Source organism: Tachypleus tridentatus, chromosome 7, assembly GCF_004210375.1.
Source record: "Tachypleus tridentatus isolate NWPU-2018 chromosome 7, ASM421037v1, whole genome shotgun sequence".
NCBI classification, from domain to species: Eukaryota; Metazoa; Arthropoda; class Merostomata; order Xiphosura; family Limulidae; genus Tachypleus; species Tachypleus tridentatus.
The window spans coordinates 131,393,094-131,417,079 of NC_134831.1; the positions used below are offsets into that span (position 1 = coordinate 131,393,094).

A 23,986-nucleotide genomic window follows, 5' to 3' on the forward strand; every position below is an offset into this window, starting at 1 on the left:
TTTTCATCTGATCAGAATAATGTGTAGTTTTTATCTGATCTGAATAATGTGTAGTTTTTATCTGATCTGAATAATGTGTAGTTTTTATCTGATCTGAATAATGTATAGTTTTTATCTGATCTGAATAATGTATAGTTTTTATCTGATCTGAATAATGTATAGTTTTTATCTGATCTGAATAATGTATAGTTTTCGACCAAACACCTGAATTTTCTGTCTTTCTAATGTATAACCATACTACAGCTTTTCAGTGGCTTCCTAAAAAATATCTGTAAACTAAAAGTAATTTTTGTTTAAACCCATACTAACATATACACTGTAGATATAAAAAATGGCCATTAACTTGTTACAATATCTGAAAAGCTTAGTAAATTTTAGACATGAAATATATTTCTGGAAGCACAGTTCTAAATAACAACACCAGTCGAAAGTTATTTATATATCTTACTCGACTAAGTCGTCAGGTAACAATAGCAGCTATAAGGTATGAGATTTGTTATGAAACATATATTAATTATTATTTTAATATCTTACTTCCAGCGTTCCGAACATATATTCTGAATATTTTGTTTATTTTATATTAGGATCTGGAAATCTCTTTCTTAGGGCGACCCCTGGTGACTCTTCGAGTAGAACATTTATACCTCGGCCACGAAGTAGTATTGCAAACCTCGACGAGAACAAGACACATAGAAATCAGTCAAGGTGAGGTTAAAAACTTCGAAAGAAATCAATCATTTAAGATATTTTTCATATTAACTATACGAGGTCTGTTCAGAAAATACGCGGACTGTTTGAATTGCGCGGCTTCAGTTGGTTCAGGGGAATCCGCTTGGTGTCGCTAGGTTCGCAGAGATCATCTGATTACGACGCCATTTTCCGATTGCAGATATCTTCATTTGTGTATTAGCTACGTCGTTTTAAGTGAAGTGCGATTTTTTCGTTTGGCGGATTTCAGAATGAATGACCTGAAGGAGCAACGACTTGCTGTGAAATTTTGTGTTAAACTTGGAAAATCTGCGACTGAAACTTTTGCTATGCTTAACACGGCTTATGGTGATGTTGCTATGAAGCGTACGGCATGTTTCAAGTGGCATGAACATTTTAAGGATGGTCGACAGTTCATTGAAGATGATGAGCGTCCTGGACGTCCTTCCACGTCAACTGACGACCCACACGTCGACAAAATCAACACCCTGGTGCGGGCAAATCGACATCTGACTGTCAGGGAGCTTGCTGAAGAGTGTGGGATATCAGTTGGATCTTGTTACGAGATTTTGACCGAAAAATTGAAGATGCACCGCGTTGCTGCGAAATTCAGCCCTCAGAGTTTTTGGCCAAACATTCGATCAATGTTCTTCCCCACCCACCTTACTCACCTGACCTTGCTCCTTGCGATTTTTTCTTGTTCCCCAAACTCAAAAGACCCTTGAAAGGAAGAAGATTTGAGACGATTCCCGAGATTAAGGCAAATGCGACGAAGGAGCTGGAGGACATTACAAAAGAAGCGTACCAGGACTGTTTCAACAAGTGGAAACACCGTTGGGATAAGTGTGTGCGTTGGGGAGGAGAGTACTTTGAAGGGGTCCCAGACCTGTAACTTCTAAATAAAGTACATTTTGTTTTATGACGTCAGTCCGCGTATTTTTTGAACAGCCCTCGTATATATATACACACACACAACTCATTCTCACTTATTGCTCTTCAAATACAATTACAAATACTTCACATTGCGTCGTTTTATTTTTTGGCCTCACAGTACAAACCGTAGAAAACATTATACGCACACACCTAGACAGAAAGCAAAATCAACCAACTAAAGTAAATACAGCTCACGAATCAAAAAACCACGAAACCATATACTGCTGTATACCATATATTCCCGATATCAGCAAACAAATAACCAACATTTGGCAAAATTAGTAACAAAATATGACATTCCAATTAATACCAAATTTATTCAAAACCCGGCACAAAACTGAGGTCTATACTATGTAAAACTACACTGACAAACACCACACCAACATTATTTATAAAATACAATGTGATAACTGCACGACTTCTATATTGGAGAAACAAGTAGAAAAATGGAAACCAGATTCAAAGAACATAAAAGTCACCTTCACACGTTTTCGAACACTGCAAGTCAAATAAACACAACATAACCATAGAAAACACTCAAATACTAAATAAAGAAACAAACATAAACAAACGTAAAATTAAAGAAGCCTTACTTATACAACAACTTAAACCCAAAATAAACCAATATAAAGGAACGCCTTTATACCTATATTAATATAATAAATTATATATTCAAACATCTAATACCGCCCTCTACATTTCGACACACAGTTACACAACCCCTTTCAAACATGTGGTCAGCTTCCGGTCAGTTACCTCTTTCTTTGTGAACCTGACGATGACCGAAGAAGGTCGAAACGTTGTTCGCTCTTCTATGTAAAGTGTTTTCTCAGCCCAAACGAGCCGTTTTTGCATATAAAGGTAGATCACATTGGTAGATAAAAAACATAACACTTGAAAAATGAATATTTAAGCTTTAACTATTCTCATAACTCAGCTACCTACAGGTGGCGGTAAAGATTATCACTCAACTGACTTGGGTTAGATAAATAAATTTGTAAAGTTACATGTTTAATTATTTTGCAAATAATTATAAAGGACTGTAAGCAATCATGAAACAAAGCGAATCTTCTCGAATTTTGAAAATCCAGCTTAAGTACGACTGCTTACAATAATATTTTTCAAAGATCATGGTGTAAAAATATCTTACATGCTTAAAACACTTGTTATTATTTGTTATAGGTGGCGGTTGGCTTCGACAAGGCATTTTTTATTTAACGTTTTTCATTTCATTCTTTCTAGTCGCGGTAAAATCAACATGAAATATAAATTTGTATAGGTTTTGGTTTCATTTTTAGTTCTATGGTAAAGACAATACAATTTACACAGTTTCATTTGTTGCTGCATATGTTTCAAAACTGAAGATTTATGCATGTATACACGTTTATAATATATATGTGTATATATGTTGTTTTTAAGAAAAATAGTGTCAGAGAAACACATGGATAGTATATGAAATATAAAAACCGATTCAGTAGTAGAAATTAAGCTATTTATATTGGAATTAAATTAGTTATATATGAATTGTATATGATAATATAAAAACATTTATTTGTCACGTTGTAATACAGATGAGGAACAAATTAACTTCTGTAGTTATTTAACATTTTTAGTTAATTTTTTGCGTGGGTGTAAACTTAAGAAAAAATATTAATTCAAATATTGTGATATGAATATAAAACGAACTCTATTTTTTAGGTACATGTAGTATAGTACTGTTCGAATTATGTTTCAATTCTTATCTATATTTAATCTGTGAGTTTTTATGTCAATTATGAAACTAACCGATGATAAATAATAATGCTATGTGAGCTACATTTAGGATTTAAAATAAAAGTTGCAGGGTTGGACGGTGGTAAGTCTACGGATTTACAGCGCTACAATTCGAGGTTCGATGCCCTTCAGTGAAAATAGCAGATGGCCCAGTGTGGCTTTATTATAAGAAAGAAAACCCGTCCACACTTTAAAATGGGGAAACAAATTACGAAAAATAAGTTATATCAAATTGTAGGGCCTTTACATTTCATTAATTTAACGAATAAAATATGAAAAATACGCTGGCAGTTTCTTCATAGTAACATATTTTGTGGAAAACTACGTTAAAGTTTTTACTTATTGTTAGTTTATGGTAATTATTTGCTGAATTTGATTAATAAAAGTCATTTTAACAGAGCGTCTTCAATTTCATCTACTTCATCGATACCGTACCTACCGGTGAAAATCAGTCGTGGAGTTACGTTACGCAATCATCCAGACGTTGCAACATTTCCTGGAAACAAGAACGCTCCAAATAATATCTCCATGTTCGATAAATTCAAATTTTTCAATTCCAAAGAAAAATCTGGAAGTAAAACAAAAGGTTAGAGACGTTTGTTCACAATTTCCTTGTATAAAAAAATCTGTATTTCGAGTTTTAATTTAAATTGACTTCTTGTTTTTTGATGTCGGGAAAAAAACATAAGATGTCAAAATAAGATTTTGTTAAATACACTGAAATAGGCTGTAACTGCCTATTATACAACAAAACACAAGTGTAAGGGACAACGTTTCGAAAGTGTTCCGTCTTTAGGTCCTGAAGAAGAAAGAAATTCGAAACGTTGTTCTCTACATTTGCGTGTTGTTTTCTATAACAGGCAGTTGCCACCAGTTCTAGTGTATTCATTATGAATACTTTGCCTAAACAATCTATGAAAAAGTTTGTTTTTACTACTAGTTCGTTTTGAATTTCGCGCAAACTTTCGCGGAGAATATCTCTGACGGCCATCTCTACTTTTCTAATATTCACCTGCTGGTACAGCGGTAAGTCTACGGATTTACAACGTTAAAATCAGGGGTTCGATTCTCCTCGGTGGACTCCGTAGATAGCCTTATGTAGCTTTGCTATAAGAAAACACAAATACACTTTTCTAATAGATAGCCTAAAGGGAATACAGCTCCTCAGCTCCATCCAGATCCAACTCTTGATCGAATAGTGGAATTTAATCGTAAGTTTTTACTTTTGACATTTGCCCCAAATTGCGAATAACAATTTTATTTATAAAAAGTAACAGGATGCGAACCATCATACCCCAAATCCACAGCACAGCACTGGGCCACTTCCGGATCTTTTATTACTAAGTTTGGGTATTAAAATGAAAAGCAAGAAGCGGTAATAAAAATAGATGAAAATAAAGAACAGTATTTGGATAAAGTAAAAATGGTATGAATCATATACTCTTGTATGTGTGAATTTTTTTTTCTTTTAATCAAAGAATGAGATGTCTAAAATACATAATAAATTGTTATTTATTAATATGTATTATTTTGCGCTAATTAGAAACAGTACAAAACGTCATTGTGTTAAATGAAAGTAAACCTTAAGGTATAAATATAGTAAAGTATCACTACTGTCTTTTTATAGATGTGAACAAATTCAACCAAATAAAAGGAATTTAATTATTATTTTGTAGGTGGCGTATTCTCAAAGAGAACAAGTGGCAATAGTGGCTTTAACTCAGCCAAAAGTGAAAAGAGTGACTCCTCCTATAGTGTACGTAACGAATCTAAACCTGGCTCAAACCACGAAGAACCAGAAGTATCCATAGGCCTAGCTTCCCCAGGAACAAGTGGTCCAAAAGTCGCAGCTCAAAATTCTTCCAAGAAAACATCTGCCAGAAGTTCGATCAAAGGAAAAAAGTTTAACAACTCAAACGTAGCACAGTACAGTAAGTTCTGTTTCAGCGTTCGAAAATTTAAGATAATGCAATAGACGGGTTTAAGTATTCTTAAACAAACTCTTGTTTTGAGTGCAAAAGATACGATGATTAACAGCTCTTTATTGGTCAAATGTGTCGACTAATTTACCAGCTTAATAATTGATATTTCCAAAACCTAAAATAAGTGACATATTTCATTTTTCTGGTGTATCAATGCATAAAAGACTGATGGGGAACAAACAAAAATAACTTCAAAGAAATGCTTCAAGTTGATGATCATTGAGCACGTGTTTTTTGGTGTTATCGATCTTACAGAGCTATAACTTATGCATAGAGTAAAATACAAAAACAGCGAATCTTAAATTATGCTTCACAATCAGCCAGTGTTTCGCCAGCCTTGACGCCACCATTTGACAGTGCAATAACGCCACAGAAAAAAGAAAGTTTACTGTGGAGGATAACAAGAGACCTTTCCAAAAAGATCGTTAAATGACGTAGAGGACCCGGCACGGCCAGGTGATTAGAAAGCTCGAAACGTAATCTGAGGATCTAGGGTTCGAATCCCGTCACATCAAACATCAGCCGTGGAGGTGTTATGATGTTACGGCCAATCCCACTTTTCGTTGGGAAAGGAGTAGCCCAAGAGTTGGTTTACGATGACTATCTGCCTTTCCTCTAGTCTTACACTGCTAAATTTGGGACGGCTAACGCAGATAGCCCTCGTGTAGTTTTGCGCGAAATTCGAAAAACAAACAATCATTTCAATTCGGTAATTGTTTTTTTTTTTACTAAAATTTACACGTGTACCAATGGATTAACTAGCTTTAGTTCCTGTAAAAAAAAAAAAAAAAAAACATTTAGGTCAAAAACCAGAACCCTCAACCAATCCGGAACAATGGCTAACAATAAAAAAGAGAATCTCCCACTCAAAAATAAAAACGATTACAACAAAGCTGGACATATCTACTAGTACTACTAACAAACTTTCAGCCACATCTCAAAGGCAGAGCTGCTTTTATGAAACGAAATAGCCGAAGAAACTAGAATAACAGCAATTTCGTTGGATCACATAACCCCCAAACCCGCCAATACAGCTCTAATGAACTGTTGTGTCTTATGTCTGTTCCCTTGTAGAACAGTGTCAAGTCTACAAAACTGCTATCCTAAAATCGAAAGTTTGATTCCCTACTGTGGGCATAACAGATAGCCCAATGTGGTTTTGCTATATAACAAACACATATAGCCTTTTGTTTATTTAAATGTTATATTGAAGTCTGTGCTTAACTGAAACACGTGCAAAATTTGTTAATATTGTTTTTTCGTTCGTCCCAGAAGCTTGTTACAATGGAAATTGTTGTGTCAGGCTAAAGCGTTTAACCATAGCCATAATAATGATTTCGATCGGCAATGAAAGTTAATTTCAAAAGCGATTTTTATAAAAGTGCTGTTTACCCAGATATAACACAGGCCTGCGAATGTAAACTTCAAAAAGGTTATTTTCATTTAAATAACGAATTTTCCATAATCCAGCTTCGCAGATTTCGAAAATAATGTTTACTTTTTTTTTCTTCTATCACGTAAGCATTTTCCACGAATCGGGTAGGGTAAAACACTCTTACTTATATCAAATTATTATTTCGTTTACCACAATGAATTTTTTTTATTATTAAGTTTGTTTTGTTTGGGTTCTAGACTTATCGATATGATTCTCACGTCGCGATTGGTCTAGAGAAATCTATAGCCAGTGGTTGTCAGCATTTTAAACATAACAAAATGTGGCCCGATTTGAGCGGAAATAATTCACTTGAGTAGAAGTACAGAAGACGTTTTGTGAAAAATCTATACTTCATGAAAAAAAAAAAGGATATCATTTTCGGATTCAGAGTACAGAAAATACGTGTAAAAAGTTCAAGACAATAAAACCATTGCAGGCCTGTGTGATTAGCCGATAAAGAGTAACTTTCTGAGAGTAAAAACATACTAGTCTTATACTATGGTAAAGGTAGACAAAATGCGTAAGTTTGTAAAAACATACAGTTTTATACTATGGTAAAGGTAGACAAAATGCGTAAGTTTGAACACAGCCTTAATTTTTGAGAAGTAAAAAACTAGAAGCTAAAGAATAACATTATAACCGCTTCAGAATGAAGCATATTCCCATATATCTTTAGAAAGAGAACCGTATTGTAAAACAATCGCACCTGAAGTTAAGAGGTTAATTTTTGTGTTTAAGACAGGAACTGATCAAATTTTATGGAATTTCGTTTTATTTTTACTTTGTTGATAACCTAATGAGCTTTTATAGAATAATTTCACGTCGTAACTGTCCAGTCTGGCATAGCCTAACGGGCTAGGGGCGCTCGACTCTCAGTCTACAGGTTTGAATTCTATTCACCGAAATGCTCACTCTTTCAGCTGTGGGAGCAGTATAATGTGACTGTCAATCCCACTGTTCGTTGATAGCCTAAGAGTTGCTGGTGAGTGGCACTGAATAGCTAGCTATCTTTCCTCTAGTTTATTACCGCTAAATTAAAGACGATTGGGTAGTTTTGCACGAATTTCAAAACACAAATGATCGTCTACTTTACATATAACACATAATGATTCTAAATTTAAATGGGCATCACAAAAAATGTACCTTTCTTGGTAAACCATTGATGATCCAACTAGATTCATAACAACACTTCAATTGTTCAGCCACTTGTATCATTACGTTAGTCGAACTGCCAAATAAAAATTAGATTTACTTGCTTTACTTGATTGTTTTGACCTTAGAAATAATCAGTTTTGTTTCACGGAGAAGGCCCGGCATGGCCACGCGCGTTAAGGCGTGCGACTCGTAATCTGAGGGTCGCAGGTTCGCGTCCCCGTCGCGCCAAACATGCTCGCCCTTTTAGCCGTGGGGGCGTTATAATGTGACGGTCAATCCCACTATTCGTTGGTAAAATAGTAGCACAAGAGTTGGCGGTGGTGGGTAGTGATGACTAGCTGCATTCCCTCTAGTCTTACACTGCTAAATTAGGGACGGCTAGCGCAGATAGCCCTTGAGTAGCTTTGCGCGAAATTCAAAAACAAAAAACAAAACAATTAACAACTGTTAGTAAAGGCTTATTACAAATTTGTTGGCCGAGCATGGCCAGGTAGTTAGGGCGCTTGTTCACCCTTTCAGCCATGGAGATGTTATAATTTTATGGTCAATCCCACTAACCGTTGGTAAACGAGTAGCCCAAGAGTAGCTTTAAAAAATTCAAGGAGAAATAATTTTGTACATGTAAAACCAGATAACTCAAATTTATATTGTGAAAGAAGCATGCAGATCAAAATACTGTATTTTCATGTTTGCTGAGGTCAATTCAAATTGAACTTTTTAGGCACATGAGAATTTATGTGCGATGAATATTTGAACAGTAGATATCAAAATGACTTAAAAACTGATAGATTTTTTTTTAAATTTTATAGGCAAAGAAGATTTGACCACTAAACTAGAGTCTTTGAAGTCAGTTCCCATAAACCTTTCTGATTGTGCAACGCCACTAAAGGAAACATCAGAGCGATCTGTACATAGAAAGAAGTTGGAACATAAGGAAATTAGTTCTGAACCTACCAGTAAAGTAGATAAACCTGTGCAACAGGGATCTGTTACGTACAGAAATACATCTGAGTGTTATACCACTCAGAAAAACATATCAGAAAATACTGAATTCAGTGTAGCCATACATAAGGAATCAGAAAAAAGTCAACCCACACAAAAAAAACCAAAACCAAATTTAAAAATGGTAAAAGTGGAAAGCAAGAAGACAAAGCACATTCCACACTAGAAGACGGTTGCTTATTTACTTCTTCGAAGGAATGTTTGACGCGTGTTGAAGAGACACACGAAGGCAACGCTTGTGGATCATCGAGTATGAACTCCAAAAATGCAGAATGTAGTAGCAAAGCGCGAAACACCTCTGAAACTAAACTAAAAGAAAGTAAAAATTCTAAGGAAGGCCAATCTCGTGAAAGTAAGTCGAATCTCATTAACCAATCAAAAGTATTTTATCTTGTTCCTACCTCAGAAAGAGACCGTCAAAATTTCAGTTCAGTTATTTCTGCCAGTACCACCAAAAAATTGCCTACTAAAGTTCTGGAAACCCCTTGCCCAAATTCGAGTATCCTATTGTCAAATCAGAGTGATAACAACAGCATTAGCAAGCCCACTGCGGCTGTAAAGGGAAGAACTAAATCTGTCCCAGAGAAAGTCCAGGAGTGTGCAAGCTCTTATAATACGCCCTCTAGGAACAAGAACGAATTGGAACACAACACTGAAGGTCGAGATACTTCCGATGCATCAGGCTCCGCCAAAATGAACTCGGATTTCTCAACTGATGAAAAGACAGAGATTAAAACTTCTCAGCAAAGATATAATGATTTAGAAATGTGTCGAAAAAATGAGCTAAAAGCTAATAACAAAGCAGGTCGTACTGCGCCTGAACAGTGTGCAGATGGGTCACATGGTGGAGCCACTGTTGCCAAAGTATCGCCTATCATAATTGGTGACGTCAGAATCAGTTCTGGAAAACAGCATACAGTATCTTATAATGGTGAAAGTAAAAATAATGACAATTATTTTATAACAGATAGGAGTGCTAAAAGACAAGAATGTGAAGGCCGTTATTCCCAGACTTCCAGATCTCGGCAAATGAAAGCATCAGAAGAACTCTTCTGTGTTGACGATTCTAAAGATTTACTGTCACCGCAAAAGGAAGACGCTAATCTTGTTGTCAAGAAATGTAGATTATATGACGCACGAAATAATAGCCTTTTTTCCAAGGGTATGACAGTAATAGAAGAATCAGAGGACATGATGGGCAACATAAAACCAATGCCCCCCCTCACACGTGCTTCGTCACATGGTTATATTCGTGGTCTAAATTCTATATCTTCTAGCTCCAACCCCATGTGCAAAGTCAAACTGTCGCAGCCAGTACTAACGACAGACAACTGGTCCAGTAATTTGAATGTTTCTTCAAAGAAGTTGCTAGGCAAGGCCGACTATGTTTCCATGGATATTGCATCAGGTTACTTGACTGACGGAGAAATATTGCAACCTAGTGCTGTGTATAGAGCAGAGGATTTATCCAGTGGTTACATGAGCGAAGATGGAGGGTTTCTTTATCCACGACGCGTAACCACTAAAGTGAATGGAAACAATATGACTAAAACAAGCAACATTCTCGAGGATGACAGGTAAAACGAGCCTCTTTTGCATATTTTTACACAAGAACTGTCTTTAATTACACGTTTTGTCTCATTTTTTTCAGATCTGATATCAAAGTGACCTCTGGTGTTAAGAACTTAGCTTCTTTAATTTAATTTCGAATTGAGTCTTAAAACTGAAAAGTGGTTAAGTACATTTATCATTACTGAAAAATATTTATCAATGGACAATGTTTTATTTATTACAAAGAGGCATATTACTTTCCTCATTTAAGGACAGGTAGGTTAAGGCGTGCGACTCAGGAGGTCGCGGGTTCGCATCCCCGTCGCGCCAAACATGCTCGCCCTTTCAGCCGTGAGGGCGTAATAATGTTGCAGTCAATCTCACTATTCGTTGGTAAAAGAGTAGCCCAAGAGTTGGCGGTGGGTGATGATGACTAGCTGCCTTTCCTCTAGTCTTACACTACTAAATTAGGGTCGGCTAGCACAGATAACCCTCGAGTAGCTTTGTACGAAATTCAAAAAACAAACAATCCTCATATAAGTGTCAATGGTATTTTTAATAGATTTAAGGGGAGAGTGAAATTTTCTCTTGTTCAGTCTGGTCACATTTTTGTTATGGTTTAGAAAACGTTTCCTTTTCTTAAACATTTTAGTCACATTATGTTTACACTACGTTATGAGAAGCTATGATATTTACTGTTTCCGAGATGAAATATGTACATTAAATACCTAAAGTTAATCATTTCTATTAGTTTACGTGTTGGAAAATATTCATTATAGGAACTGTAGAAATGGTAGTTCTTTGCCCTTTGTAAGGTACTACTCTAGATAATGTTTCTTTGAAGTTAAGCACAAGGCTACACAATGGGCTATCTGTGCTCTACCCACCACGGGTAACGAAATCTTATTTCTAGTGTCTTAAGTCCGCGCAGATATACATCTGTGCCACTAGGGGGCTACTTTATAGGACCATCGTCTTTACCATTCCCCTCTTATGATACTGAACACGATATGTGATTTTAATGTTTGTGTAATTGTTTCTGTCGTTTGTCATTAATCATTACTATTCGATCTAACGAAATACTTGTGCGTGTTCCTTTGGAAATTGCATTACATTATCTCCTTCCCTCCTTTGGAGTCCATCAACCTTATGTAAAAGCAAGATCTTATTAAATACAAAACTTATATTTTACTCTTATGGACCCTCAATGACTCAGCGGACTTACAACGCTAAAAATCGGGTTTCGATACCCGTGGTGGGCAGACCACATATAACTCATTGTGTAGCTTTGTGCTTAATTCAAAAATAACAAAACCGTCTGCAGAGATTATGTGAACAGAATTCTTTCTTTTTGTATATACAGTTTTGAAACTAATGATCTAGGGTTTAATTATGTTGACTTTGATAGCTTAAAAGAATACTGTGTTGTTTTTGTTGACGACCGAATGGGAAATATTTAGTATTCAAGATACAACGTAAATTGACGATTTAAAGTATTTATTGAACTATAATGCTAGCATTGTTCAAATCCCACGCGAAGTTATCCGCGCTTTTGTTAAGAGCTACATTCGAGAGTTGTTACCATAGCAACGATCCGTACAGAGATAATTGGGATTTTTATTGATCTAGGCTACCATTTAAAAAGAAAGAATAGATAGTGAAATTGGGGTTTCAAAACTGTTCTATTTGTCATGTTTATGTATTACGTTTTAAAGCATTTCATTTGTTTGAAATTCAAAAGCTTTCGTTCTTGTTTAAGATTGATTCTAATCTTCAAGCTCTTTGTACCGGCCAATTTTCGAACCACCACTACCCGACGAAGATAATTTACCCTAAGTCTTCATAATTGTGTGGAGCTAAAAATACAACGAAAGAAGTAATATAGCTCTAGTATCAAGGTTGAATTTTATACCTGATTTACGTACCTTTCCTTGTGTGATCAGCTGTGTTAATGTTATTCTTAGTTATATCAAAATATGAAGTAATATACGAATGATATACAATAGAGAGTTATTTGTTTCGTTTGGTATAAACGCATGATACACCGACTAAAACCATCTAGGAGGTAAAATATGCAAATATTACTTATTCACCACACATGATCTGGAGCACGTGTTTCATTGTGTAGGCCTAAAAACTGGTGCAGTTCCTATGGTTGGAAACAGGATGCATAAGGTACAAACACCACATGAGACACTTGATAGAAAATTGGGGCATTCACTTTTCGATTAATTTTTCAATATGATTTTCCTGTTGCTGTTTTTTTAAGTTACCTTTTGCAACACAGAGAAGATAATTAAACGTACTTTTAGATACCTTGATGATATAGCAAGTATCCTAGCGATAACATTAAGGTATTGCACATTTTATATCTTGTTCCATTATAATCACTCCTCCTATTAAAAACCGGACCCGACACGACCAGGTGGTTAGGGCAATCGACTTGCAATATGAGGGTCGCGGGTTCGAATCCCCGTCACATCAAACGTGATCGCCATTTCATCCGTGTGGGCGAATGATATGACGGTCAGTCTCAATGTTCGTTGGTAAAATATTAGCCTGAGAGTGATAACTAGCTGCCTTCCTTCTAGTCTTACACTGATAAACTGTTAATATTGTCTTGACAAAAATGACACATTCCGCAACTTGAATGGCCGCCATTGCGTTCAGAGCTTAACCCCATAACATATACGCGAGACTTTCTGGACTCCATGTTTCATGAAAGTACCAATGGTAATAAAGAAAACCTCTGGATACAGCTTCAAGAAAAAAAGAACTTGGTACACCAAAGACTATTAAAAAGCACATAGATAGAATACCATAAACATTTCAAGCTGTTCGTAATCTCTTAGGAGCCACTTTAAATCTTAGCGTTATTATTGGACAAAGGTTTGTGTATGTATGTGCTCGCTGGCCTATTTATAAACGACAAACCGCTAGAACAGTTGTCACCAAATCTAAAACCTACGGGAAATGTCATACGGAGTCAGCTTTGGGATCTGTCTCCACTTCCAAATGTCGTCTCTCCAGATTCCTAAGTCTTCCCCATACGTTGAAGGGCATGTAGTTAAATATGCTATATTAAAACGATTTTGGAAAGTCATTACTTCTTTAAACTCCATATCGTCGCGTCCTGTCATATTCTATCGCACGACCGTGCATCTTGACAACAGCTATCCAATGTAGTTAACATTGCAAAAAGCTCCATGGTAAGGTTGTCATGTCAAAACCACAACATTACTCCCTGTATGCTACTTCTCAACCATCTAGTGAACTGTGAATTGACTATTTTCTAGCTGCTTGAGGTACTTGAATGAATACGTCAAGGACTAAATTTGTATACACGTGACTTTTGTCATCTTTTCAAATAGAAATCCTTCAATTTTCGGAGGCACAAATGTAGAATAATGTCAAAGTGTAGCCCTAATAAATGCCTTCCACCAAGATTTGGCTGTGATTGTCACGTGACTTGCTAATCTACGTATTGAGAGTTATATTAATATAACATTCTCAACCATCTGTATTTACACATGAGTTAAGAATATTATAAACACTTGAGGTCAACAACGGGTTTTGTTTCTTTAGTAACGAAAACCACATCATTGAAACGTATTTTGGACATATTTAAATCCTTGATGAAAACGTCCCTCCTGTGGGATTATTAGATTCATGATATTTTTCCCACCCTGCACTATTATTAGATTCATGATATTTTTCCCACCCTGCACTATTATTAGATTCATGATATTTTTCCACCTTGCACTATTATTAGATTCGTGATATTTTTCCCACCCTCCACAATTACTTGGAACATGAAATTGTCTTTATTTCGCTTTAAATACGTCCACTTTATATACATAGATATTTTCAGTGGATGGCAGCACTTTCTTTGTATCATAATCCACTAAGCACCTTTGATGTCCAATGATGGTATTTTCGTAAAGATAAATAAGGTAACAATATACGTACTTATTACTTTGTCCTATTTTTTCTTTCTTTTTTTTTTTTGCAAAACGTGCTGTAATATGGTGATCTAAAATTCAATAAAATAACATAGATTTCATTTGTAAGGTTATTTAATAAATAAAACTCTCATACACTCCAAACCCCAAATTCATGTTAATTTCGCTTTGTCGTATGAATTTTGGTTAGAACGTAATTTTTATATTTGCCTTTAGCCTCGTGCATCAAGGTCGAAACCATTGACTCTTGGGTACACCTCAAATTTCTCTTTAGACGTAAAATAAACTAATAAAACCTGTTTTTCTCGACACTTGTGACAAAATATTTCCAGTCAGCTCCGTTAATTTGATCTAAAATTTGTTAACATGAGTGAAGAACCATGAATTTTCTTGACTCTGACACGTACTGTACACCTTTTGATTTTCTGATAAACATATCTTGACATTCTTGTGCACGACCTACCCGCAAACAAACATACACACACACACACACGTGCACGCAACGATAGCCTTTGGTGAATTATGTTATAATGGCGTTTCGCGAGTGCTTAGAAAGAGTAAAACCAACAGCTGTCTTCGCCTTGATTTGTTTATCGTAGAACAGATCCATATTGGACTATCTGTTGTGTCCACTGTGGAGAATCAAACCCTGGATTTTAGCGTTGTAAGTCTGTGAACTTATCGATGTTCTTCACCTTGAAACCTACTCAGTATTAACTGCTGTATTTTTAATAGCAAGGCTCACACGCTGAGCGAATTTTAAAGTTAACTCATTTTCAGTGTTGTTCGTAGCGTCATTAACACATTATATGACTCATTCGCTGGCTTGGCATGACCAGATGGTTAGGGCACTTGACTTACAAGAAACTCAAGGAAATTCAAAACAAACCCATTCGCTTGAATATGAACATTTTTCGCTCACAGACGTTTTAATAATGAACTCAATAAGAATTCAAAGTCTAATTTTTATTTTTTCTTTACTTTGTTAAAAGTGGTATCATTTGTTGAGTAAAACTAGACGTCAGTTCTGGTTCCGCACTTAAAAATCGGTATTTCGGTCCTGGTTCCGATATCTTTACTTGTGCTACAGAACTATTTCTTTTTAAATATTTTATGTGGTTGATTATAAAAAATAACATTTATTTTCTCTTTTAGAATAAAATTAAAAACACTATAACTCCAAGTTTAATTTTACTTAAAACACACACAAAAAGGAAAAAAAAACACAAGAAGTTGTTGTTGTTTTGGATTAAGCACAAAGCCACACAATGGGCTATCTGTGCTCTGCCCACCACGCGTATTGAAACCCGGTTTTTAGCGTTGTAAGTCCGCAGACATACCGCTGAGCCAGTGGGAGTCTACAAGAAAAAAGACCGAAATTATGTTTGTTTGTTTGTTTTTCAATTTCGCGCAAAGCTACACGAGGGCTATCTGCGCTAGCCATCCCTACTTTAGCAGTGTAAGACTAGAGGGAAGGCAGCTAGTCGTCACCACCCACCGCCAACTCTTGACGTTCTTGGGCTACTCTTTTACCAACGAATAGTGGGATTGACCGTCACATTCTAACGCCCCTACGGCTGAAAGAACAAGCATGTTTGATGTGACGGGGATTGGAACCCGCGACTCTTAAGTTATGAGTCGATTGCCTTAGCCCACCAGGCCATGCCGGGTCCTTTTGGCAGGATTAGAATAAATTAATCTGTAAAACGTTTTTAGCAGCGACATAACGGTTCATAGAATGACTTTGAGTTTCTCAAGTACAAACTTTTATCTCACAGTTTCTTCATTACTTTGTTTATTTATTATAGCTTTGGACTCAGGAGGTCAAATCCTTTTCATTGGTTTACTTGACTACACGGCAGATCACATATATGCTAGAATAATATTAAAATTTGCGTTTGTTTTGTTTCACCGATTCTACTTTAAATGTAAAATAGTCAGAAAAGTTCATTATTTTTTTAAATATCATCTGAGAGAACCAAAAAGACAACAGAGCGACTAAAGTATACAAAAAACAAGAGGGAATCCTCAATAGCTATGGCGTGTGTTTTGAATTTCACGCAAAGCTACTCGAGGGCTACCTGTGCTAGTCGTCCCTAGAGGGAAGGCAGCTAGTCATCACCACCCACCACCAACTCTTGGGCTACTATTTTACCAACGAATAGTGGGATTGACCGTCATATTATAACGCCCACACGGCTGAAAGGGCGAGCATGTTTTGTGCGACCGGGATTCAAACCCGCGACCCTTGGATTACGAGGCGAACGCCTTAACACACTTGGCCATGCCGGGCCTCAATAGCTATGGCACTCGAAATTCTTTTAGGTAAAATTAGAGTAAATTCATCTATGGGAGGCTTTTTTTTTATTAGCTACATTTTTGTGCGCTAGCAATACCAAGCGTGGGGCGTGTATACCCGATTTAATTTTACTACTTTTCAGGATCTCTACCAGCCTACCCTCAAAATGAAATTCTTTTAGAAAAGATTAGAATGAGCTAAACTATGAGACACTGGGCAAGATTAAGCACATTAATCAAATAAGGTTGAACTCGCAGGTCCAAAACTGTGATTATATCTCAAATGGGAGAAGAGATGACGGAGCTGTGAGTTAAAAGTCTGTACTTGATAAAAAACAACTCATGACCAGTGTACGAGCCATTGTGCCGCGGCTAAAAATCTTTAACAAGGTAAATTTGCTTCTGAAAATTTTGTTTCATTTAAGTTGAATCACAGTTACTGACTGTGTTATAAACTAAACTGAATTCGATTGAGCAACGAATGCGTTGCACAAAGAACCATTCGCTTTGCTAACAAGAAGATGCCAGGTGAGAGTTTAAGTCTTTCCGAAGTACAGAAAAAAAATTATACTCATTATAATAAATGAAAAATAAGTAAGAGCCTTGGTAAAGGTAGTTAAATGATTAATGGGCAGGATAATTAAAATAAACAGTGTGAGGGTTTCGCTCCAGACATATTCAATAGGCACCTTTCTGAATCGCCCCCCAGTGGCTCAGCGGTATGTCTGCAAACTTACAACGCTAAAATCCAGGTTTCGATACCCGTGGTGAGCAGAGCACAGATAGCCCATTGTTTAGCTTTGTGCTTAATTCAAAACAGCAACCTTTCTGAATCTGTCAGTAAACAGACAGCAAATTAGTACATTTTAGTAAACATCAAATACAGATTATGTTTCTAAAGTTTAAAAATTTCAAGTGCTTTACAAGTTATAGCGTTTTTCTTAATTTAAGAAAATAAATATAACAGCAGTAACTTCATTTTAATATGTTATTTCAGTTATTTTATCGTTTAATTTAGAAATAATTTCACAAATGATTATTAAACTACTTGCAATTTTCTTGTTGTTTTTTTTAATGTTTTACCATGGTAGTAAAGAAGACCAAGCATTTTTCGGCGTGAGTAATATTCGAGAAAATTAGAATAATATATGATAAATTAAAACTTCTGTTTATAATAGAATTGTTATGATGGTTTAATAGAAATATTAATTTTGTAATGTATGTGTTTACAATTGTTTTCAAACATTAATTTTTCAAAATCATTTTAATCTTTTTTTTGTGCTTTGTAACAAAGCGGTAGTACTTGTACAGAGGGTGTTGTCAATATTAAATGATTATTTGGTTTCTTCCATCTGATTTTATTTTTTTCCCTCATAGGAAAAATAAGTCAGGCCAACAACGCCTATTAAACAAATTTCGGTAAGTTATCCAAGATGTATGCTATTAAAAGTATGTTTGTTTCCTGGTATGTTTATCATATTAATGGATAATACTGTATTATGAATAGCTACCTTATACTTCTTTAAATTCTCATTTTTCACTTTTTTTCATCTGATACGATTACTATAAATACACTGCTGCTCACAATCTTGAGGCCAATGAATATGAAGACAAATTATGTATTTTGCGTTGTTAGACTCAACCACTTATTTGAGTAGAGCTTCGAAAGATGAAAATAAGAGAAGGGAAAATAAAACTTTTTTAGCATTTAATAGTGAAAATGTGAACACTATGAAATTAGCCTAAATAGTAGCTGGTCAAAAGTTTAAGACCATACTGGAACTAAGCGTTAATCGGTAAACACGTAACGAAATTTAGTCATTTCTATTCAAGCATTAGCGTTGTCAACATCTCCCATTGACATCTCCTGTGTTACTTTGGGTAAAAACATGACAAAGGCTAAAAAATTGACAGAGTTTGAACGTGGCAGAATTGTCGAGCTGCAAAGGCAAGGTCTCTCTCAACGTGCCATTGCTGTTGAAATTGGGCGTAGTAAAAACTGCTGTTGTAAATTTCTTTAAAAACCCTGAGGGATACAGAACGAGAATTTCAAGTGTTCGGCCCAAGAAAATTTCGCCGGCGTTGAGCAGGAGGATTCGACGGGTTGTCCGGCAAGACACCAGCCGATCGTCGAACCAGAATAAGGCCCTTACGGACGCATAATGCAGCTCAAGATCAATAAGACGGCATCTACGAGAGAAAGGCTTTAAAAACCGTAAATGTCTTCAAAGGCCACGCCTCCTTCCACACCACGAAACAGCTCGGTTAACTTTGCTGAGAAGCACCAAACATGGGACGTAGAAAAATGGAAGAAAGTTTTGTTCTCCGATGAGATACAAATTAACCTGGAATGTCCAGATGACTTCTAACATTACTGGTACGATAAGGTTATCCCATCGGAGATATTTTCTACACGACACAGTGGAGAAGGTTCCATCATGATCTGGGGTGCTTTCTCCTTCCATGGAACAATGGAGCTTCAGGTTATATAGGGGCGTCAAAGAGCAGTTGGCTACATTGGCATGTTGGAGAGAGCATCCTTATTGACTGAAGGCCCTCGCTTGTGTGGAAATGACTGGATTTTTAAGCAGGACAACGCTGCACAATGTTCGCAGGACAAAGGACTTTTCAAGGCGAATAACGTGATTCTTTTGGACCATCCAGCGTGTTCGCCCGAAATGAACCTCATTGAAAATGTTTGGGGGTGGATGACAAGGGAAGTCCATAGAAATGGACGTCAATTCCAAACAGTGCATGATCTTCGTGAAGCCATCTTCATCACTTGGAATGAAATTCCAGCCAGCCTTCTGCAAACGCTTATATCGACCATACCAAAGCGAATGTTTGAAGTTATCCGCAATGACTGCCATGCAGATCACTACTGAGACCTCTTGTTGGGCATTTCCTACCCTGTTTCGGACTTCTTTTTGGTATGGTCTTAAACTTTTGACCAGCTAGTATTTAGGCTAATTTCACAGTGTTCACATTTTTCCTATTAAATGCTAAAAAAGTTTTTTTTATTTTCATTTTTATTATTTTCATCTTTCGAAGCTCTACTCAAATAAGTAGTTTAGTCTAACAACATAAAATGTATATTTTTCTTTATGTTCATTGGCCTTGAGATTTTGGCCAGCAGTGTGCTAACACTATCACCAGGCATATTCTTATTAGTTCTTAACACTGGTAACATATTTTCGCAAGCCCTTTTCTTACTTTTACTGATTTTCTGTTTACTAATTTATTATCTCTCTCTACCATCTTACTCCAAAAAATCATGCTGAACGGGTAATTTCCGAGATTATAAATTTAGTCTCGATTTAAGTTATATAAATTTTCCATTTTCTAAAAAAATCTTGCTATGTATAATAATTACTCTAAAGAATAAACGTGTTAACGATTTGAAATTTTCTAAAATTGTTTCTTAATTCTATGAAATTTGTTTTCAGTTTTAATTCATAAATTGCAACAGACTTTTTAATATAATTTGATATAAATGATGCACAAAATGTACCATGTAATTGCCAATCAATTTCCTTGACAGCTTCTTTTCATAAAGATATTATTCCTGAAAATATGGGTACAATAAAAGATAATTATTTAAGTAAAAATATGGGAAAAGTTGCTAAATACGGAAAAACTACAAAATTTTAAAAAGTAGATATTTTAAATATACAAAGAAAAGCATAGGTGGTTGTATTCTGAAACTTAGTTGTTCTACATATTAGCTTCCAAACTGCTTTATAAAATGGATTTATTATATTATTAGTAGAATTTAAAATAAATTATTAGTTTAAATAAATATAAAATAGATTGAACTTTTGTGAATTCAAAACTAAAATTTGTAATATACAGGACAGATATACTATGGTGCCTGTTGATAAAACCAACTGTAATTTTTGACTTTACCTATAAACGTTTTTATGCACAAATGATAACTAATAAGGTAAACATTACACAAATTTTTAACTTACAAAATACATCTAAAGAAAATTTTACTAACAATTCACAATTTATTGATTCTATACCTAATCCATATTCTGAATTATCGTATTAGTATTCAATCTTAGCTAACACAAATTTCCTCTTAAATTTCGTTTAATTTCTAGTTCAGCAAATACTATGCTGAAACAACCTGCAGTGTTATTATAAAGTTACTGTATCAGTTATTTGTTAAGAAATGCAAATAATAAATACGATTTCTGGATGATTAAAAATAATGAACCCGTCTTAAAGGCACTAGAAATTTTAAATAACACACAGTTAGTAGATATAATAATCCAAACATACTTTTTCACTGCGTTATTTACAACTATACCACTTAGTGATTTGGTGATAAATTCTATAATATATCATTTTATAGATCTACCCATAGAAAAGCATACTTTTAGTGCCAATAATATCAAAACTATATATGTTAGTTTTTGCATACATAATAATTATATTCATTTTTATAGTCACATTTATAAAGAAATAATAGGTACATCGATAGGTTCTAATTATTTAAGCTACGTTGCAAATTGATATATTTATTATTACGAAAATAAATTTATAAATAAATTTCCAAATCCAAAATTAGTTTATTTAATATGTAAATATATTGGTGATTTAATTAATATTCATAATCCAGTAATAAGTCATTATACTGGTAACATTTATCCTACAGTTCCACAGATCACGAACACTGCTATATGAAATTTTGAAGCACATTATATAGATTTAAGTATTAAAATAATTACCAATTATAATAGTATTAAAATTTATTATAAAATAAATAGTTTCATATTTCAAATTGTGGACTTCCCTTCACGAACTGTTATGTACCAACAAATGCCATACAAGCATTTTTATTTACGTGTTATTAGATATTGTAAAATATGCAGCAGTTCACAGTACTTAATATCTAATATTAACCTATTAGTACTTAAACTGATTTTTTGTGGGTTCTATGAGAAAACTTTAAATATTGTAGTTTTTATATTATATATTAAAGTACGTATTTAAATTTGAAAATAGTGATTTAAAACAAAAGTATAATATAGACAATAAAAAATAATTTCTAAACTTTATTGTAATTAAAATAATTCTAATTATTTACTTGATAACTTATGTTGCAAAAAGATGAATTAATGTAATTGTGTATAAGGCCTGATCGTCAGTGGATCCGTTTAGAACCATATGGCTAGAAGGTTAGGACGCTTGACTGATAATTTGTGGATCGCAGTTTCAAATCTCTGTCTCACCCGTTCAACCTTGGGGATGTTATTATGTTACCGTCAATCCCATTATTAGTTGGTAAAAGAGATGACGATGGGTGATGATTACTATCTGCTTTACCTCTAGTTTTTTACCAGTAAATTAGGGACGGTTAACGCAAATAATCCTCATGTAGCTTTGTGCAAAGTTTAAAAAAAATTTAGAACCATTTCAGATTTGGATGGAAGCTATACTGATAATTTAGGTTGGGCTTACTATAGTAATACATTAACATTTTCGTAATAATGCCCAAATATTATATTGGGGACTGGAATGCTAAATTCAAGGAAAGTTTTACTGTTCATCCATTGATATTTTATATTCTATGATTTCTTTCTTTTTATTGTTTTCTTTTCTTTTATTTATTTATGTTTTTTGAGCAACCATCCTCCCACATCTAGTTGCAGAGAGCAAAAGATAGTAAAGATGTGAGATTAGAGCACCTATATTTCTTCCCCATTTTATTTCCTTCTTCTTCTAATCATATAAGGCCAGCGAAGTTGAGGTCAAGCTTGATGGACGTTGAACTCCCAATATGGATATTATATCAAGAATCCTGGGTACATTACATAATGACCCACCCAATGATTTGTTCCCTGGTGCTGGTTGTTTTTGTTATCTCATGAAATTACATTTACTTATATGTATAATTTAATACTAAAATTGTTTTTAAAACATTCTATATTAACGTAATTAATTAGTCCTAAATCTGTTTTATATGGCCCGACATGGCCAAGCGTGTTAAGGCGTGCGACTCGTAATCTTAGGGCCACGGGTTAGCATCCCCGTCGTGCCAAACATGCTCGCCCTTTCAGCCGTGGGGGCGTTATAATGATACAATCAATCCCACTATTCGTTGGTAAAAGAGTAGCCCAAGAGTTGGTGGTGGGTGGTGATGACTAGCTGTCTTCCCTCTAGTCTTACACTGCTAAATTAGGGACGGCTAGCACAGATAGCCCTCGAGTAGCTTTGTGCGAGATTCAAAAAACAAACAAACTGCTTCATATTATTATATCTGCAAGTGATATTCGTTTCGTTTTTGAAATTTCAATTTTGTGATACATTTTATTTATTTTGATAATATTTTTACTCTGATTTTAAACCAGTGGTTTTAAACTTTTAATTTAAATCAATATTCAAGATTCTCACCAGATTATTTAATTTGCTTTTTACTTCCCAAACAAAAGTTACTGACATGGAATTACCATATGGTCCGTGTCACGGTTATCAAAAACTCAAATATTTTGCTATACCAAAGTCGGGTTAAGCTTCCATGCCAGCTAAGACTTAAAAAGAGAATACTGAGTCAGATTTAAACCTATTTTTTTAGAGTATTGTGGTATATATGGTAGTAATGTGAATTAACAGTGTGAGAAGCAGTAATGCCACATATAATGAAAATCATATCTTACAAATATCTACTCTACCATATTCTGGTGCAAATAACTTTGACTTCAACCTAATAAACGTAAACATTTTCTCCATCTGACTGAATTGGCTCGAAATTTTCGTTGAAGAACAAAGTCTTTCAGCAACCGAATTTCAATTCCATCGAACATTGTGTCGAGTGGCTCCACAAACCAAAAATACTTTGGAAGCAACTGTCCTAATAAAACAAAAATCTGTCCAAGATACCCTTTCAATCATACTGCTTTTGATCATGTAGAAACAGTACCAAGTTCTGATGAAATGTGATAGCGATATACCATATTATTACAATTATAAGTGAAACTAGAGAAGAATGCAATAATATATCATTTGTGATGTGTTTGTCATATCCAGCTCCGATGAGGCCCTTAGCCTAATACCAGGGCTTATTAGACCAGATAGTATACGATAAACTCAGTAGTGGTCACATTATTTATCTTATTATAACGAACACAGCATATATGTATCTATGTGTGTGACAAAATTCCATAAAAAATCACAATTTC

At 34.9% G+C, this 23,986-nt stretch overlaps 2 protein-coding genes across 4 annotated transcripts in view; both read left to right on the forward strand.

Moving 5' to 3' along the window:
• The window catches only part of LOC143256614 (uncharacterized), a 100,163-nt gene extending 91,009 nt beyond the window's left edge, over positions 1–9,154 (forward strand). For all 3 annotated transcript variants that reach the window (XM_076514037.1, XM_076514035.1, XM_076514036.1), the window contains 4 exons: positions 585–705; positions 3,813–4,000; positions 5,091–5,345; positions 8,796–9,154. In XM_076514037.1, the coding sequence (XP_076370152.1) occupies positions 585–705; positions 3,813–4,000; positions 5,091–5,345; positions 8,796–9,154 (923 nt within the window). The remainder of the gene's footprint in view (positions 1–584; positions 706–3,812; positions 4,001–5,090; positions 5,346–8,795) is intronic.
• The window catches only part of LOC143256613 (uncharacterized), a 74,252-nt gene continuing 59,369 nt past the window's right edge, over positions 9,104–23,986 (forward strand). Inside the window, exons 1-2 of the mRNA XM_076514034.1 lie at positions 9,104–10,565; positions 18,177–18,218. Of these exons, the coding sequence (XP_076370149.1) occupies positions 9,241–10,565; positions 18,177–18,218 (1,367 nt within the window). The 5' untranslated portion in view covers positions 9,104–9,240. The remainder of the gene's footprint in view (positions 10,566–18,176; positions 18,219–23,986) is intronic.